Source organism: Myotis brandtii, unplaced genomic scaffold, assembly GCF_000412655.1.
Source record: "Myotis brandtii unplaced genomic scaffold, ASM41265v1 scaffold624, whole genome shotgun sequence".
In the NCBI taxonomy this organism is placed as follows: domain Eukaryota; kingdom Metazoa; phylum Chordata; class Mammalia; order Chiroptera; family Vespertilionidae; genus Myotis; species Myotis brandtii.
Genome location: NW_005370385.1, coordinates 616,066 through 635,954, shown reverse-complemented (window position 1 = coordinate 635,954; position 19,889 = coordinate 616,066). Strand labels below are relative to the sequence as shown.

Genomic DNA, 19,889 nt, shown 5'->3' with positions numbered 1-19,889 from the left:
AGAGACGGACACTTAACATATTAGGCATTATTATATAGGACTAGAGGCTGGTGCACGAATTCGTGCACAGGTGGGGTCCCTCGGCCTGGCCGACAATCAGGACCATCTCGTCCAGTCCCAATCAGGGCTGATAGGGGCTGGCCGGCCAGGGGGAGGAACTGCGAAGGTCTGCTGCTGGAGGGCTGCTGGCCAGCAGCAGGAGGTTGGCTGTGGGAGCACACTGACCATCAGGGGGCAGCTCCTGCATTGAGCATCTGCCCCCAGTGGTCAGTGCGCATCATAGCTACTGGCCAGTTGTCTGGTCGTCCGGTCGTAACGGTCACTTAGGCTTTTATTTAGATTACTGGAAGCTATTTTATTTGGAATCTTACACATCTTACCTAATAATAGACAAACAGGTAAATTGACCATCCCTCCGCTACGCTCAGCAGCCAATCAGGACAGTATGCAAATTAACCCAATAAAGATGGCGGTTAACTTGCATACATAGGCACCCAGCAGCCTGGGTCCCGGAAAACTCATCGGGCACACAAGTCACTCCAAGGTAGGCCCCGTGTGAGCCCTGAGCAGCCTAGGAAGGGCCTGAGCCAGGGGGCTCCTGGGCAGGACCTGAGCCTGCGATCAGAGCCGAGGGGGCCCCTGCCCAGGCCTAATGCCTCGGCCAGAGGCGTTAGGTGTGGGCAGAGGTGGAGCCAGCAATCGGAGGGAGCTGGGGGTCCCCTGCCCAGGCCTAAAGCTCCGGCCAGAGGCCTTAGGCCTGGGCAGAGGCAGAGCCGGCGATCAGAGGGATCTGGGGGTCCCCTGCCCAGGCTGAAAGCCCCGGCCAGAGGCCTTAGGCCTGGGCAGGGGCAGAGCCGGCAATCGGAGGGAGCAGAGGTGGAGCTGGCGATCAGAGGGAGCTGGGGGTCCCCTGCCCAGGCCCTGAGGCTGTAGGCCTGGGCAGGGGCCAAGCCGGTGATCGGTGTGAACTACAGAGGAAACAGCTTTTCTGACCGCTCATTGGCTAAGCTCCCTGTATGCCACTGGTAATATTCTTAGTAACTTGGGTAATAAGAATCCAAGAAGATGACCTAGGGTTTTTCCACCACACTCCTGGAGAAAAAAACGAAGGTCCGCTGCTGGATGGCTAAGAAATGTCATATCCTGCCCTAGCCTGTTTGCCTCAGTGGATAGAGCCTCAGCCTGCTGACCATAGGGTCTGGGTTCAATTCTGACCAAGGGCATGTACCTAGGTTGCAGGCTCCTCCCTGGCCGGGGCCCAGGTCAGGGCTCATGCAGAAGGCAACCAATCAAAGTGTTCCTCTCACTTTGATGTTTCTCTCTGTCTTTCCCTTTCTCTTCCACATTCTCTAAAAATCAATGGAAACATATCCTCAGGTGAGGATAAAAAAAAATAATAAAGAAAGAAATGTCATATCCTATCAAAGACACATCTTGAAAATGCCTAAAGAAAGTTGTCATTTTTCATGGTGAAAGGACTGGAGCCCGTGTTGATGAAAACACCTTGGTGGCTGCGGTGACTGGCAGTGGCTGCAGCAGCGGGGCGCTGGAGCTGGTGCCTTCCCCTGATCAGCCCAGGCGCCTCCCACAAAGGGAGGCCAGACTGCGGCTTAGGCCCACTCCCCAAGGGGAGCAGGGAGCAGGCTAAAACCGTCAGTAGGACATCCCCTGAGGGCTCCCAGTATGTGAGAGGGGGCAGGCTGGGCTGAGGGACCACCCCCGACCCCGTGCACGAATTTTGTGCACCGGGCCCCTAGTCTATATATATAAAAGCCTAAGGGACCGACCATCCAACCGGTACCTATGACACGCAATGGCCACCAAGGGAAGACACTCTGACCGGTAGCTATGACATGCAATGACCACTAGGGGCAGACACTCAGCACAGAAGTGTCTTGGCAGCTGCAGTTCTTGGGTGACGCACCCAGAACCAGAGAGGCAGGAGCCCGATTCTGGGTCCCCTCGGGGGATGTCAGAGGGCCAGTTTCAGCCCGATCTCCATAGGCCAGGCCAAGGGACCCCCACCTTGTACACGAATCCATGCACCGAGCCTCCAGTAAAATATAAAGGACATAATTTAATACTCTGTTTATGACAAACAGGCTATATTGCAAATAGGCTACAATATAACAGTACACCTCTATTTTGCTCTATCCCACACCCACCAAGAGTCCACGTCATCACTGATAACAGCTCAGTCATTAAATTCTCTATCACAGAGCACTTGAACCACTATCAATAAGCAGTTCATCTATGGAATGAACTTTACTCAAAACTCCAGCAGCACCACTTCATGAGTACACATTACTATTCTGTTATAATGGGATACCCACATGGCTAAGAACTAATGTTCTTTACCCCTACAGTAAATATACCACACTGCCATGTTCCCCAAGTTCTCACAGATCCCTTTAAAATGTCCTGTTTTCAACTGTCAGATCACCATGGCATTGCTGCCTATACAAAAGTAAATACAAATATTTATGAAAGCATCCAATCTAGGGTTAGCTCTGTGCAGATGCTAACTAAATTAGCTCAACATAATTAGACAATGTATTTTACCTAAGTAGGCATACTTAACAATGACATTTTTTGCAATGTGAAAGGTATTTACTATGAAGTCGGCAATTCACTAAAATTAAGATGCTTAAAGAATCAAGAGGTAATTATGATTGAAGACCAGCTCCTACCTGTAGGATCAAATAAGGCTTGGACATCAATGGCATCGGGAAGACCGACGAGACTGAGCTCATCCCATAACTGAGTAACCTGGTCATCAGAAGCAGTCTGAGTGCTCACACTCACACACGACACTGTATTCTGCTGAGGAGACCGTTCTCTGGGGAAATAAAATAAAACCGATGTGAAAGTGATCACAACAAAAATGTTTCATTTTACAAGTTAAATATCACATATTGCCAGGTCATCTTTAATTTATTAGGCATAAGCTGTCATAAAACAACTTTTAGAACACATCTGTTATCATTCATACATAGTGTAAAACGTTGTGTCATGTAAGCAACAACTAAGTAAGTCTCTAAATCAGTAAGAAATGTCAAAATTACAGTTTCGAATTTATTTTGCTATTCTATAATTATTTATTTTTAAACTTGAGCTCTAAAATTCTTATCAGGAGCCATATTTTATCATATAAAGTGAATATTCTCCTTGGTCTTTCTTTAATGCTTATAAAACTTAACTCATTCAAATCAGAAATTTAATTGGCTTTTTTGTAAGTGAGGACTACAACCGCAGAGCTGGCAGTTGTTTACGTAAAGAAAGGTTATTTCTCAGGGGAAATGAGAATGCACTAAGTGTGAAGAGGGAGGCGTGGGAGTAGAACGTATCAGCTGGAGCTGCTTATGGTCCCCTCGACAAATCTCGGCAGCTGGTCCGCCGCAGGATGTTGTAGGTTCTCTCTACCAAGACTGCACCTCGTAAGTCAGAAGTAAAAAAGCAAAAGCAAAATAGCCACCGTGGGTTGGGGACAAGGAAGAAGATGATATAACAGCAAAAACCACAGTATACAAATGAACACTGAATAAGGTATACAATAAATGGGAGATTTCAGACTTCCAAGGCCCTTCAACTTCAGGCATTAATTAAGATAATTACGTAAATAACGACTGCTATTGCATTTAAACATGAAGCATGGGCAACCAGGTAGCTGTCAGTAAAACGTTAATGTCTCCTGATGGCACAGTATTTAACCTACCATCTGGATTAAATGCTTACAGAATTACGCACTATTGAATATAGATCACAACTCACTGCACTTCTGTCTGCTGGGTATTTATCATGATTCCTATTAAGAGAATATCAGCACAATGACCAGGGTACTAAACTTTTTATACCTGGAATCATTGAAAGAAAAAAAAGTATTAACATATTTCAATAAGTACATTTAAATATCAAACCATGTAAAAATAACCAATATGTTTTATGTTTAGCATTAGAAATTCATAGACTTATTTTTTTATAAAGTTTAGCATGCTATGCTATCTTTAAATTCTCATTTTTCTAAATGTCCACAGTAAAATGAGAACAAACTCTTTCCTATAAATATAATCTCCATTCCTACAAATATAGTCTTCATTATTAATCATTATTATTTTTTTGGGAGGGGGAAAAATTAATAGCCCATTCATAAAGACTAATGTACCATTTTTAACATATTTCCTTTGTACCAGTATATTATGGGAGGATAGGTATAAAAATCAATGGGATGGCTAACCAGTCTATTACTAACCAGTTCCTAACCCAGGACTTAATCAAATTTCCCCTTCGGTTTGTACATATGCACCACATCAGTAAGATGCCAATGTCAACCCTAAAGATGACAGCAACCCTCCTTAGGAAAGAACATCAAGAGAAGCCAGATGAAGAACATACCCCCAAAATTTTAAGTCTAACAAAAGGAAAGAAGAAATAAACCCTTGATTATATAGTCTTCTATTTAGCAAACCAAGAAGAAAGAACTATTTTAAAACCTCCTTTACAAATTTAAAAAAAAAAAACAAACAACTACCTGTTCATCTAATTTATAGCCCATTAGTAACATATTCTGTAAATATTTAAAATCACTACCAACCTAAATTAATTGTTTACTCTTAAATGATTTCCAAATTTTATAATAAATGTGCTTTATTCCTAAGATCCACTAACTGGCTTATTACCGTTACTTAATAACTTGGTAAACGCTAGGTGTGTATAAAGACTTTCATTAAACCAAGGAAAGCTATTTTTACATAATGAACATCTTAGCTCATAAACACTTCCACTAAAAATTAGCTTATAAAATAAGTTATTGAAGCCCAACTGTATTTCCCAGAACAGGTGTTGATATAATTGCCATTATTCAAAGCAGAACATGAAGATATAACATATAACCTGGTCCAATCCATAAATTTGTATTATTGATGGATGGTGTAATGAGGGGATGGGTATAAAAACCAATGGGATGAATAACCAGTCTATTACTAACCAGTCCTAACCAGTGGCTCAATCGAATTTACCCGTCAGGTTTTAAGATGCTAATGTCAACCCTGAAGACAGCAGTCCTCCTTAGGATAAAACCACTCATTTTATCACAATGGGAAAGCTCACATGTGTGATTAAAATATCAGGACTCCAGATACAGTACTTCTAAACTTCCTTAAACTGTTCCACCTTAAATTCTTTTAAAAGATTCTCTCTTGTGATTGTTTCATTTCCTACTTCAGGTCTTCAAGGCATTGGCAGCAGTCCAAAAGAAGGAACCAATCAAATAGGTACAACACAACAATGCCTTAGAACTTAACTCTGGAGAGAAGCCAGATAAGCACTTGGAGGATGACATCATCACCCTCCAGGGGCAGAACTGGCGAGCCTTCCAAGCTAAATTAATTTTACACTTTCTCGTGGACCTCAGAAAATTTTGTTCTCTCTACTACCAAAGCCAAATCCACAGATTAATAAAATGGCCTTTAACCAAAACTCTACAACATATAAAGAGATTTTTATGATTTGTCTAAACATATTAGACAAAAGTTTCTAATATAAATATATAGATATACAAATACCTTAGTAAATTCTTGTTTTGTTTAAAAAAAAAAAAAAAGAACATCTTTAACTTCAGAAAGGGCATTCTCAGTATATAATTAACTACTTAGAAAGAAAGTCCACACTATATTGTAATAAGAGTTTACAAGACAGTTCAACATTCTCTGAACCAAAAAATAAATCAATAAATGGCACATAAAGAACATTAGTGAAGCCCTAACCGGTTTGGCTCAGTGGATAGAGCGTCAGCCTGCGGACTCAAGGGTCCCAGGTTCGAGTCTGGTCAAGGGCATGTATCTTTGGTTGCGGGCACATGCCCAGTAGGGAGTGTGCAGGAAGCAGCTGATAGATGTTTCTCTCTCATCGATGTTTCTAAATCTCTATCCCTCTCCCTTCCTCTCTGTAAAAAAATCGATAAAATATATTTTTTTAAAAAAAGAACATTAGTGAAAAACACTTTGATTTTGCTGTTCTCTTATTATATCCTTACAAACCATTAAAAACTTACTTAGCGGAAGGAAAGACTTCACTAATTTTTTTTTACCTTCTTTTCCATTTACGTTATGTTCTTTAAAGTTCTCTTCCACAAGTTAACTTTTGTGATCACACTGATTTTGTTAATATAGTTAAGATAGCAAATTTTTAAAAATAAGAAAGAAATTTTGAGAAAAGGGGTGTTTTTTGGGTTAATGCTGAGTCATAGAGCACCCTATGAAAGTTGAAAACATGAGAAACTGTTCAGTAACACCATTTATACAGTCACAAACAATGCAATAAAGAGAAGTTATATACTCATAATGCATCCCAGCCATTTAGATTAAAATTGCTTATTTTTGCCCTAGCCAATTTGGCTCAGTGGTTGGAACATCGGACCTTGGACTGAAGAGTCCCAGGTTCGATTCCAGTCAAGGGCACATACCTCGGTTGCAGGCTGGATCCCTCTAGCCCCTGTAGGGGCGCATGTGGGAGGCAACCAATTGATGTGTCTCTCTCACATCCATTTTTCTCTCTCTCTGTCTCTCCCCCTCCCTTCCACTCTCTCTAAAAATTAATGGGAAAAATATATCCTCGGGTGAGGCTTAACAAAACAAAAACAAAAAATTGCTTACTTTCTCTGTCCTCTATGTTTTCGCGGTGCTGAGTTTTGAATTTTCTCACAGGTCCCATTGCTGTTGTCATCAATGTCCTTCTTGCTGGAAGGTTGGTTTTTCCACGGCAAGATAAATCCAGGTGTTACTCTAAATTGTCTTAAGTCTCCTTGTCCTAAGGAACTTTTTTCACCACAGTAACAAAAAGCACAGAGCTGTTCACTGGTAGAAATGAAAGTAAGGGAGACAGAGAAAGAGAAATTTAATTTTTCAAAGTGACAGCTACAGATAGCTGTGCTTTAAAATTAAATTGTTTTTAGTGTAAGACATTTTTAAATGCTAGTATGATTACAATTATACATTTGCAATTCTACTTTTCCACAGCATGATTTTTTAAAAATAACAAACATACCAAATCAAAAAATTACAGTTTATACTTAGAAACACGATTTTCTTTTAAATCTGATTCAAGAAACTCAAAGTATTAACAAGAATAACGAAAGTGAAGCTAAGACTAGGGAAGAGGATAGTGTTTAATGGCCACACAATACACAATTACATACCAGGTTTGTAAACAAGTGGTGACAAAGTTTTTATTAATCGCCTGATAGGACGTTCTTTATGCACGATACATTACCACACACACAGATACAGGGAGAGACATGAAGACATAAATGTAAGTTGTTTTGGGGCTGGACAGCTAACGAAGGGAGGAGTGAAAGGGGTTCCACAGGAATGGGAAAGGATGAAGAAGTGGAGCAAGGACTGGGAGAGCAGAGAAACTGTTTCCTAGGATACACTAATGACAGGTACCTGAATTATGCAATTATGAAAACTATATAATACAAAGAATGAAGCCTAGTGTAAACTATGCACTTGAGCTAATAATAATATATCACATCTGGGATATCAGTTGTAACAAATGTAGTACCACACTAATGCACAATGCTAACAATAGGGGAAATAGAGGCAGGAGAAGGTTGGCACCAGGAACTCTCTGTCATCCACTTGATTTTTCTGTATACCTGAAATTGCCCTAAACAATAAAATCTATTAATTTTTTTAAATAAACTATTTTAAAAGTTAAAGGACAAGAACAATATATGCTTGTGGAATATATGCTTAATGAGGGACCTTAGAAAGAACAGAATAAAAAGTACTCTCTCTCTCTTGGATATATTTCTTTTCAAAGCTCATTTACAACAGCTGCACCCAAATCTTTCTTCCCATCAATCAGTTTCCGCCATCACCTCTGCCGTGTCTACCCCACGAACGTCATAATGTCTTGCATTAACAGGTGATAGAAATAATCTATAATCTCTTTTAGGTAATTTTTTATTTGAAGATCTAATTGGCTTTATTAAGTGATTCATGAACCGGCAGTATCCCATCTAGCAACTAGAAGGGGCTCTCAATAATTTTTTTTAACATAAGTTAAATTCATATTTGGTCTCTCTCAACTAATTTCCTTTTGTTTATGAAAGTTGACTATTTACGATTTCAATTTAATGATAAATGTGTTGCCCCTGGATACACACACACACACACACGCACACACACACACACACACACACACACTTAAATGTGGTCTACTTTCAGAGAAGTAGCGTCAAATAGAAAAAGAAAAATTTTTTCTTGCCTTCCTTTGCCAGTGTCTTATTAATTTTGTAACTTTCTGTGTGTAATTCTCTCTGCACTAGTAAGCTGACATTTCTCTCCGCATACCTAGTTTCTGGCTTGTCTCTCTCCCCTGGAAAGATTAGCTATGAGCAGCAACAGTCGGGCTGACACCAGCCTCACTGACAACACTGATTAGAAAGCCAACCAATACTTTTGAAGTATTGATAGAAAATATCTTAACCTTCCATTTCATATCCAAAACCATCACTCAAATGTAAAAGTGTTGCTTTGGCCAGTGCGCTAAATGGTTAGAGCACTGGCCCATGCACCAAAGGGTCATGGGTTCGATTCCTGGTCAAGGGCACATACCTGGGGTTACAGATTCGATCCCTGGCCCTAGTCAGGGTACATCTAGGAGGCAACCAATTCGATGTGTCCCTCTCATATCCAGGTTCGTTCTCTCTCTCTCTCTCTCTCTCTCTCTCTCTCTCTCTCTCCCCTCTCCCCCTTTCTTCCTTACCCCCCCCCCCCCCCCCGCTTCTACTCTCTCTAAAAATCAATGGGAAAATAGGTCAGGATTAACAACAACAACAAAAGTGAAGGCGTAATAAAATCATTCCTAGGCTTATAAGACCTCAGAAATTTTACCATACAATAGGCCCACATGAAAATATTTTTAGAGAAGTACTCAAATTATTGAAGCATTAGGAAAGGTTGAAAGAGATGTAGAAAGAAAGTTGAACATCTCAGAGTAATTTGTTACTTTGGGGGTCACAGGGGGAACCCCTGGTCTCCACTTCGGATTTAGAAAGCTGCAGAGCATTGCTCCCTCCTTGCCACCAACACTCGCCAGACAATCTACAAATTCACTTCTCTTGGCCCCATCAGTCTGCAGGAGTTGTAGGGCCACCAATTCACCTGCAACTGAAGGACAGGCATTTCCATAAGGTGATAAGATACAAGCACCTGCTGCATCTGGGGAAGAGGCCCCCTTATGTCTTACAAGCAAGATAAGAAGAATTCAGTAAAAAAATTAAGAAACTGATGAAGGCTGAGTGTCAGAGTGTAAAACATCCATGACCCACAGACACAAGAGGAATCTGTCTGTGGACCTCCCAGGTGCCCATGTGCATGGGGAAGAGTCCCATGGATGTGCCAGTCATGGTCCTAGCTGGGGGAGGGGAATCTGGGAAGTCACAAAGACCCACCCAGATTGTCTCTCCCATTTTTCCTGGGAAACAAAAACCTTAGGCTGGTTGGGGGGACAGCAAAAATCACCATGCTGCAATGGTGACAACCAACTGTGGATGAAGGAATAGAATTAGAGGGATGGACTTTTAACCCTGGACAAGGAGCAAGACTACATCCTGGACCCAGGTCTCCCACAGCTGAGGCAATGGCATGACCAGTGAGAATACCAATCCCTGAAACCTAAGGGCACTGTGCCTACCTAGGAATCAATTTGAATCGGAACAAGAAGCATCCTTCCTACCCACTCTCCAGTGGAACTCTCACACATCACTAGTGGGAGCACAAAACAGTACAGTGCACGAGGAAACATGTTGGTGTTTTCCTTTAAAATGATCTCTCACCCAGGCATTTACCCAAATGAAATAAAAACCCTATGTTCACATCAAAACCTAGAAGAGACTATTTACACCAATTTTATTCATAACTGCCAACAAAAGGAAACTGCCCAAATACTCTTTACTGAGAAATGCATAAAAAACTGTGGTAGCCAACTCCATAAAACAGAACCCTACTCAGCAATAAAAACAACTACAACTTATGCAATTACACAGATAAACCTTGAATGCATCATGCTAAGAAAAAGGATAGATACTTTATGGTTCCACTCACATGATGTATTTGCACAGGCAAAACTATAGGAACACGGAATAGGAGAGTGGCTGCTGAGGGCAGAATCCAGGGTCAGGGGTAACAACAAGGGGCTTCAGAGAAGTTTTGGTGTGATGGAACTGTTCTGTTTTTTGTTTGTTTTGTTTTTTGTTGTTGTTGTTGTTTTATTGATTTCAGAGAGGAAGGGAGAGGGAAAAGAGAGATAGAAACATTAATGATGTGAGAGAATCATTGATCGGCTGCTTCCTGCACACTCCTCCCTGGGGTTGAGCCCACAACCCAGGCATGTGCCCTTGATCGGAATCGAACCCAGGACCCTTCTGTCCACAGGCCAATGCTCTATCCACTGAGCCAAACCAGCTAGGGCTGGAACTGTTCTTTACCTTCTGGTGGCAGGGGTTATAGGACTGTACATATCTAAAGTAACTAGAAAATTAAATGCCACAGATTGCAGAGATATGAAAATATAAAACTTTTTTTAAAAAATCAATCAAAACTGTAAGTTTCAAATTCTTTCAAAATTAAATTCAATAAAGAATTATGAAGTCTGAGCCTTAAGTTAAGGAACACCATCTTAAAAGCAAAATATAATGTATAATCAATAGGAAAAAAATTATCAATCCAATAGAATGCAGAAAAAAGCCCTGCCTTCGTTTAATTAACTCACCTCTAATACCTTGGCAGGGCCAGACCAAATGATTTCCCAGGCCTCATATGGCTCTTGGGCCAGACGTTCCCCACCTCTGCGCTAGAGTATCGCTTGGTTCTACAACTGAGCGCACAGACACCCCTCCCCGCAACTACACAGCAAGGCAGCAGCCTGAAATGTAAAGCTACTAAATAATAAAATTCCATCCAGGTTCACATCCTAAGCTGTGCTCTCCTGTTGCTCATCTCCAACCAGCTGCATTCATCCTCTAACCTGATTTTGGCTTCTACACCAACTGAGACCAGGGAGCTCGCTGACTCTTCAGACACAGAGCGCTGCAGGGCCGGGGCCAGCCGCTTGCTGCCATCCGCCTCCACCTCAGCATCCTCTTCTGCAGACTGTTCTTTGATTTCTGCTGCATAGTGAACAGAAAATAGAGAGTCATTTTTGCATTTACATTCATCTTCGGTGAATTTACCTATAAAGCACATGTCATAAATAAAAAAGGATAATACAATGACAATATTTCACTAACAGAGGAAAAGTTTATGTACATGATTAATGGCATGGCTTATATATTTATTCTCTACTGCAAAATGATAATCAAATAATGTAAAACAAGCCATACTTTTTCCTTGTCCTCAAATTACAATTCACTCTAAGAAGTTTTCTTCTAGTAGGAACTGTTATAAACCTGATGTTCAGGATTACAGCAGTTCGTCTACAGAACAAATGTATTTCAAAGTAACTCATTAAAAAAAAAACTTTCTTTGCAATTCATAAATTGAGATTATGGTCAATTTGAAACAATCATTATGCCCTCTAATAATCAGCCACTCTAAAAGCTAAATAATTGAAAAAAACACACCTTCACTCTATTGCCTTTACAACTACCCTCAAGACTCCACCCCAAGCACCTCACATGTACGTACTTTCTAAGGAGGCAAGGTAACTGCTGCAAGGATTTTCTAACACGATCACCCTTCATATCATTCTTCTCTGCAAACAGAATTCTTGGCTTAGACCTCTAATTTCACTCAGATCTCTCTGCACCCCTACACACATACACACACCCCTCACAGTCCCTCAAGCTCCTTCTCTCTGCCTGTCCTCCTTTCACCACCAAACTTTATGAAACGGGCCTCTGGAGTGACTGCACCCATGCTCCGCACCACAGCAACCAGCCTCTCCACCACCCAGGGCAGCAGAACCAACAATCGGAAATTCACCTGACACCAACGACTGCCTCCTCCTCAGCGAGATGCTCTTCTGCCTTTGTAAGGACGGGGGACAACAGATTACCATAGGCTCTGGTGTCATAAAGAACTGGTCCCAGGCCTGGCCGGCGTGGCTCAGTGGTTGAGCATAGACTTAGGAATCAGAAGGTCACAGTTCGATTCCCAGTCAGAGCACATGCCTGGGTTGCCGGCTCGGTCCCCAGTGTGGTATGTACAGGAGGCAGCTGATCAATAATTCTTTCTTACCATTGATGTTTCTATCTCTCTCTCCCCCTCCTTTCCTCTCTCTGAAGTCAATAAAAACATTTAGAAAGAAAAGATCCAGTCCCAGGTACCAGCTCTACCAACTACTAACTATAGGTACAGTCTGTCTCAGCCTCGATCTACTTGCCCATAAGTTAGAAGATGCTTGTACAGGAGGCAGCTGATCAATAATTCTTTCTTACCATTGATGTTTCTATCTCTCTCTCCCCCTCCTTTCCTCTCTCTGAAGTCAATAAAAACATTTAGAAAGAAAAGATCCAGTCCCAGGTACCAGCTCTACCAACTACTAACTATAGGTACAGTCTGTCTCAGCCTCGATCTACTTGCCCATAAGTTAGAAGATGCTAACAAAGAGGAACTGGTCTAACATCTGTCCCTACAGCTGGTTTCTCTCAGACCTCAAAATGTGGGTACAGCCCTCTCTGCATGTGCTCTTCTGTGAGGCACTTCATTACTATCGAGGTCTCAACAGTCTCCTCTGGACTTAAAGATTCCTAAATCAACATCTCTGACCATTTCCTCTCCTGAGTTCCAGATCCAATTTCCACTGCACACGAGACACACCCAGCAGCTGGAATACTGACCCTCACACCACATTTGATCTCTAATTTCTGGGTTAGCACTTCAATCTGAGTCCCCTACCTTTGGGACAATCAGAGTCCTCTAGATTAAAAATGAATGTTAGGGAAATATTTTGACAAATGAATAATTTGGAGAACTAGTAATTGTTTTGTTAGAAAAAGGACAAATAATTATAAATCCTGTCAAATAATAAAATTAATGATAAGATGAGGCATCAAACAGATGGCTTTGTTTTTCCTATTTAAAAGAACATGTTTCTTTTTAAAATTGAAAGAGAAAAGTCAGTCATAAATTACATTTTTGTGGAGCCTATCAATCATGGCACCTACCCTGCCTACCCCAGCCACAAAATGGATGTAAAGTACCTAAAACCAAATCTACCAACATAAAGTGCACTCCATCAAAAGTTATAAAAAGATCTCCAAATTTTACTATATTAAAATTTTTAATTTATATACAACAAAGCCCTCCCATGGACAAAATGAAAAATATGCAAAGACTGGAAGAAAATAAATGTAATCTGTATCCCCTAAACGGTGTTTAAATCCAGAGTAAGTAAGGTATTCCACAGATGAATAAGGCACATAACCAATAGAAAAATGGACAAAGGCCGTAGCCGGTCTGGCTCAGTGGATAGAGCATCGGCCTGCGGACTGAAAGGTCCCGGGTTCGATTCCGGTCAAGGGCATGTACCTTGGTTGCGGGCACATCCCCAGTGGGGGATGTGCAGGAGGCAGCTCATCGATGTTTCTCTCTCATGGATGTTTCTAACTCTCTATCCTTCTCCCTTCCTCTCTGTAAAAAATCAATAAAATATATTTTTTTTAAAAAAGAAAGAAAGAAAAATGGACAAAGGACAAAACCCATACTTCATTCTCATACACTATATTTCCCAAGGGGTTTTTTAACAATATTTTTTATTGATTTCAGAGAGGGAGAGAGAGAGAGAGATAGAAACATCAATGATGAGAATCACTAATGAGCCGGCCCCTGCACATCCCCCACTGTGGATCCAGCCCGCAACCTGGGCATGCGCCCCGAAGACCAGGAGTCAAACTGTGACCTCTGGGTTCATAGGTCGATGCTCAACCACTGAGCGACACCGGCCGGTCTCCCAATGTTTTTTTGCAGCCAAGCCTGACAGGTTCTCACCATCAGAAATGACCAGAAGTGACCATGCAGCTTCTACCTCCCCTGAAAGGGCTAATCGGTCCCCCCTTTCCCATGCACTGTAACATGGACATATCAGCCACCGAGGTGCCGCACCCGAGGTGAGAGCAACGTACCAAGGGAAGACAGAGACACAAGATGGAAGGAACCTGGGACCACAGACTACCAGAGGGAGCAAAGATGCCCCATCAGTCGGGACCTCTCGTCTCAGAAATATTACACAAGAGAAAGTTGTTTTGTTTAAGCCACTGGGGTCTCTGTCACAGCAGTTTAACCCATGCCCTAACTAACACAGAAACTGGTATCAGGAGTGGGGAAATGCCACAACAAAAACTTGAAATAGGTGGTTTGGTGACCAGGCAATGAGAACAGTGACACTGGAGTTTAGAAATCAAATGACTCTTCTTATGCTGTATCAAAATATGTGACAGATCTTTGACCTGCAATGACATGGAAAGTAGACCGGGTATCTACAGAGCCTGCAGATCTAGGGAAAAGCATCTGGAAAGAGCCAGGATTTGTATTGCCGACCCTCAGTGCTTTTACAACCAAAGATACAAAGCAATACAGATCTGCTAGAGAGTCTCTCTGTCCATTACATATAAAGTCTTATACAATGACCACATGTAAAATCCCCGTATGGGAGCATTTCACTTCTACTCAGAGATGCCCAGAGCATGTGTGGGATACGCTTTTCTGGCACCAATTCTATTACTAGATAAGGAGAAAGAGTGAGAGTTCAGAGAAGAGATGAGAAATGTAAACGAGGAAGAAGACGACTGTCTCAGAAGCTTGTAGGACTGACCCCAAGGGACCAGGGTCACAGGCCATTACCGTTCTAAGAGCAGCTCCGTTTAGCCTCCAACCCTAATCTAGTCCCTACTCAGTACCACTCACAGCCTTTAGTCAGAATTTTTCTTCCCCTCAAAAAGAGAGTACATAATAACACTTTTAACATTTTTAGTGTTGTGTTGTTTGTTTTTTTATTTGCTTACAACTAAAGAGAAGCAAGTAGGAGGACAGTGTGTCTGTCTGTCTCTCTCTCAAATTAGACCTAAAAGGAAGCGGGCAAGGTTAAACTTAATGGTAGGTTGGTAGTTTTCAAGTACACAACCTTCTGAAATTAGGTTCACTACATTTAACAGGGAAGAAAAACAGATTCTTAACTATAGGCTTTTTCCCCCTTAGAAATGGGAGCAGGAAGGAATAAGCCTGATCCACAGAGAGAACATAAGACAGGCTCTAGGGGTCCATCCTGTTCTCTCTCTTCCCCTCTGCCCATGAACCTAACCCGCATATACTAAAGAAATAGCAAGGACGGTGGGTTTGGTTTTACTTTTGGTTTGGTCCTTTGTCTTTAAGGAGTAGGAAGACTCTTATACCTACTTCTTAGCTGTTCCAGGCACAAAATAGAAAAAGAAAAACGTACCAATAAAGAACCAATCTTTTTTAACTGTCGCTCTTCATCTAGTGGAATAAGTTGGGTCTTACTGTCCATCAGCGTCAAGGCAGGACAACTACATACATGTTTGTGTCCCTCTCTTCTCCTGGTCTGTCTTCAGAAGATGTCAGAGTGTGTCACAGCAAGATGTGGAACACAGTGCTCTGGATGAAAGGACTATCAACCAGTGGCAACGCAGGAAACAGTTCTGATGCCGGTTGCCAGTTATCAGTTTATTATTGAAAATGCACTCTTGAACACCATCCTGGACTGGTGCCTAAAGCAAGGCACTCCACCCCTGGGGTGCCTGGAGGGGGTGATTTTATCCTCAGCCCCTACCAGTGCTTAATCTGGAACCACTAGGTGGCACATGTGCGGGGTTAACTACACTAAAGAACCCATCAGAGAGGGGGTTCCTAAGAGAAGTTGACAGCCAGTGCCCGTCACTCAAAGACACTGCTTTGTGCTGGGCAATTCTTTGAGGAAACAAATGTAAATGGGATACGATGGTAAACCAGATCTAAAGTCTGCCATTCCACCTCTGACAACTGTTACTTAATCCTAAATAGTTGGTTTTATGACAAAAATAAAATTTAAATGAATAGCAAAGGCTATTTGTTGGGGTAGTTAAAATCAAAGCCTTGGAATTGAATGGTCCAGAATTTGCATCCTAGCTGAGTCATTTGCTAGCAATGTGACATTGGTAAGTTACTTAACCGCATCTCAAGTTCAGTGTGCTAATCATTTAAAAGGCAGCTAACTACTCATCTGGTGTGGCTCAGTGGTTGAACATCGACCTATGAACCAGGAGATCGTGGTTTGATTCCCAGTCAGGGCACATGCCCTGGTTGCAGGCTCAATCCCCAGTGGGGGGTGTGCAGGAGGCAGCTGATCAATGAGAGTGTCATCATTAATGTTTCTATCTCTCTCTCCCTCTCCCTTCCTCTCTAAAATCAATATATTTTAAAAAATAAAATAAAAGGCAGCTAATTAATACCCTCTAGTATAAAACTGTCTTTAGGATCAGAAAAGATAATACATGCAAAGACCTAGCCCCCTCGCCTGAAGTATACAGTAAGTGTGGGTATGTGATTGCTATTCCAATTATCCACATTCACACACGCTATTCTAACATGTATTAACTTTCCCATCTAGTTGGACAATACCCCCCAGACATCGAACACATGACGTCAGATCCCACGTTATGAAACTGTGTTGTGAGAAGTAATAGGAATGAAAACTTATTCAGCACCTCCTGGCCTCGTGCTAGGGAGTTAATAAATCACTTCTTAGAACGATTTTTCACCAAAGTAACTACTGACATACATTCTATTCAAATGGTAGCCAGTACAAAAACAGAATCGGGATCCTTATCTGTAAGGAGTCTAGTCAAGAGACAACAAATGGTAATGCCAAGACACAGTAATTGTTGAGGTGGAAGTACGAGGTGTAATGAGGTAAGGGAAGAGATGAGGAGTGCAGCTGAGAAAGGAATGAGAAGCCCAGCTAAGAGTTCTCTCACTCCACCCACCCTTTTAAATAATAATATCTGACATAATATCCTTATTTAAAAGATAAAGAAACTAAAGTCTGAAAGAAGAATAAGAAGCTCAGATCACTGGGTAACAGCAAGCAAAGCTGAGAGTCAAAGCCAGAGGGCGCTCTTTCCACCAGCACACAAGATAACAGGGTACTCTAAGGCACCTGGCACAGCAGCTGGCTGGAGTGCAGGAGCTCTAAGGCTAGATTCATGATAAAGCGAAATGTTCACTTTCTACTAAGGCTGTGTGACTGAGGAACATTTGTTGAATATGAGATGATATCTGAAAATACAGAGTTTTTCTCTTTATTTTTTAAGCACTACTGAATAAGATTATAGAGAAAACACCTCACAGCCAAGTTCACAGAAATAAAACATTTTGATTTGGGACAATGATGAAATTATTTCCCTCAAAGGTTAAATAATTTATTTGAAAGAGCTATATGTGTCCTATGAATATATTCAGCACACTCACCAACATGACAGGGTGACAGACTACAAGATGTCAAAAATAGCCCAGCGCCCAATTATGGCTTCCCTCATTAGCACAGAGTACATGCCCTCAAAGCACCATATCTTTTAATGAATTTCTAAAATGCATTTAATCAAGTGTTCTTAGATCTTGGAGAGAGAAATTACATCTTTATCTTTACTAACCTTTGAGATTTGGAGTTCTCAACAGCCATTTCATTATGAATGTGCACACAAGCAGAGCTGGTATAGCCATAACTGTGTCTCGACACCAGCAGGAAGCAGGTAATTTCTTATCACATTCAGTGTTTGCAGATATCTTAAAATATCATTTACCCTCATCTCTACTTCTAAATTACAGTAATTGTTAAATTAGATTTTATAATTTATGGGCAATTAAAAATCACATTACAAAATTACAAATTTGGCTTTTTACTATTTTGATCTTACCTATATATATAAAAGCCTAAGCGACCATTACAACCGGTCACTATGACACACACTGACCACCAGGGGGCAGACGCTCAATGCAGGAGCTGCCCCTGGTGGTCAGTGCGCTCCCACAGCCAACTTCCCTCGGCCAGCCAACCTCCCGCAGTCCCTCCCCCTGGCCAACCCTAATCACCGGCCAGACTGAGGGACCCCACCAGTGCACAAATTCATGCACTGGGCCTCTAGTTAAATATAATTATCTTTGCAGTCTTATATATTTTATCCATTTTAAAACATAGCTTGGAAACGAGCCTGCCAAAGGGGTTAATGGCACAGAAAGCATCCGATTCATAGGAGACAGCACTTGCACTGGACTGTGCTCTACGAAAACAGGTACCAAATCTGTTTTCAAACCAGAGTCTATCACAAAACTTGGATGACATTCAATACTTGTTAAACTCATTACAGTGGGGCTTTGACTTACGAGTGTCCCGACTAACGAGTTTTTTGAGATACTAGCTGTCTCTCTGCCGATTTTTTGCATTGAATTGACAGAGTAATTTGAGTTAACGAGCTCCTTAATGAGCTCAGTCTTGGAACGAATTAAACTCGTAAGTCAAGGCCCCACTGTATATACCATGTAATATAAGCCATGCAGATAAATATTATACACATATAAAGACTTACAAAAAGCACAAAGATACACAAAATACTTTAAATTGGCTAGTATTTACAAATTACATTAGTCAACACTAGCAAGTTTTTCTAGTAATCCAAACACTATGCTGGCTTCTATTAAGTAGAATAAAAATTATTTTTCTCTCCTAACTCCCTTTACTTACACAGAATGACAATACTTTTCATGCTTCTTTTCTACTAAGACTACAGAAGAAAATAAGTCTAAGAAATTGTGTGAGTGTGTCCTTTCCTTCTTTTGAATAGCAGTGGCCAAAAAAAAGTTGGCGTTTCAACAGTTCCACTTTCTGGATGTGTTTGTATCTTACTGAATCTAGCATATCTGCTGCAATCAAAATGCTAGCACTACTGCAGAAACAGAAAAAGAATTAGCACTACCATAGAAACAGAAAAAGGAAAAGACAAAAAAGCAAATATTTTATTTATCCTACCCTTTATTCACTAAACTACGTAAAATATTGATGCTGATTATTAGTATGAAGTAGCCACTTATTTTCACAGAGCACAGACTTTTAAATGTAGCAACTAAAAATCTCTATATATAAAAGCCTAAGCAACCGTTCGACCATCCAACTAGTAGCTATGATGCACACTGACCACCAGGGGGTAGACGCTCAATGCACAGGCATGGAAACATGGAACAGACTGATGAATCTCAGAGGGAAGGAAGGGGGCAAAGGGGAAGGCAGGAAGAGATTAACCAAAGGTCTTATATGCATATATACTAGCGGCCCGGAGCTCGGATCCATGCACCGGTGGGGTCCCTTGGCCTGGCCTGTGGGGATCGGGCCGAAACGGGCAATCCAACATCCCCCAAGGGGTCCCAGATTGCGAGAGGACACAGACCAGGCCGAGGGACCCCCCAGGGCCTCTAGTAAATACATAAAAATGTGGCCCCGTTGGTGTGGGTCAGTGGTTGAATGTCAATCCATGAACCAGGAGGTCACCAATTCAATTCTCTGTCAAGTCACATGTCCGGGTTGTAGGCTCAATTCCCAGTAGGGGGCTTGCAGGAGGGAGCCAATCGCTGTTTCTCTCTTTCCATCCTTTTCCCTTCCTATCTCTCTAAAATCAATAAAAACATTTGAAAAAATAAATAAATAAATAAATAAATAAATAAATATGTGACCCTTGGGCCTGCGGACTGAAGGGTCCCAGGTTCGATTCCGGTCTAGAGCATGTACCTTGATTGTGGGTACATCCCCAGTGGGGGACAGGAGGCAGCTGACCGATGTTTCTCTCTCATCGATGTTTCTAACTCTCTATCTCTCTCCCTTCCTCTTTGTAAAAAATCAAT

General features: G+C 41.6%; 1 protein-coding gene across 4 annotated transcripts in view; it reads right to left on the bottom strand.

Moving 5' to 3' along the window:
• The window catches only part of KMT2C (lysine (K)-specific methyltransferase 2C), a 253,697-nt gene that overhangs the window by 150,010 nt on the left and 83,798 nt on the right, over positions 1 to 19,889 (bottom strand). For 3 of the 4 annotated variants that reach the window (XM_014528208.1, XM_014528209.1, XM_014528207.1), the window contains exons 4-7: positions 11,032 to 11,173; positions 6,651 to 6,851; positions 3,846 to 3,854; positions 2,691 to 2,839 (exon numbers count right to left, since the gene is read on the bottom strand). In XM_014528208.1, coding sequence (XP_014383694.1) covers positions 2,691 to 2,839; positions 3,846 to 3,854; positions 6,651 to 6,851; positions 11,032 to 11,173 — 501 coding nt within the window. The remainder of the gene's footprint in view (positions 1 to 2,690; positions 2,840 to 3,845; positions 3,855 to 6,650; positions 6,852 to 11,031; positions 11,174 to 19,889) is intronic. The other variant, XM_005880067.2, reaches the window with a different exon arrangement.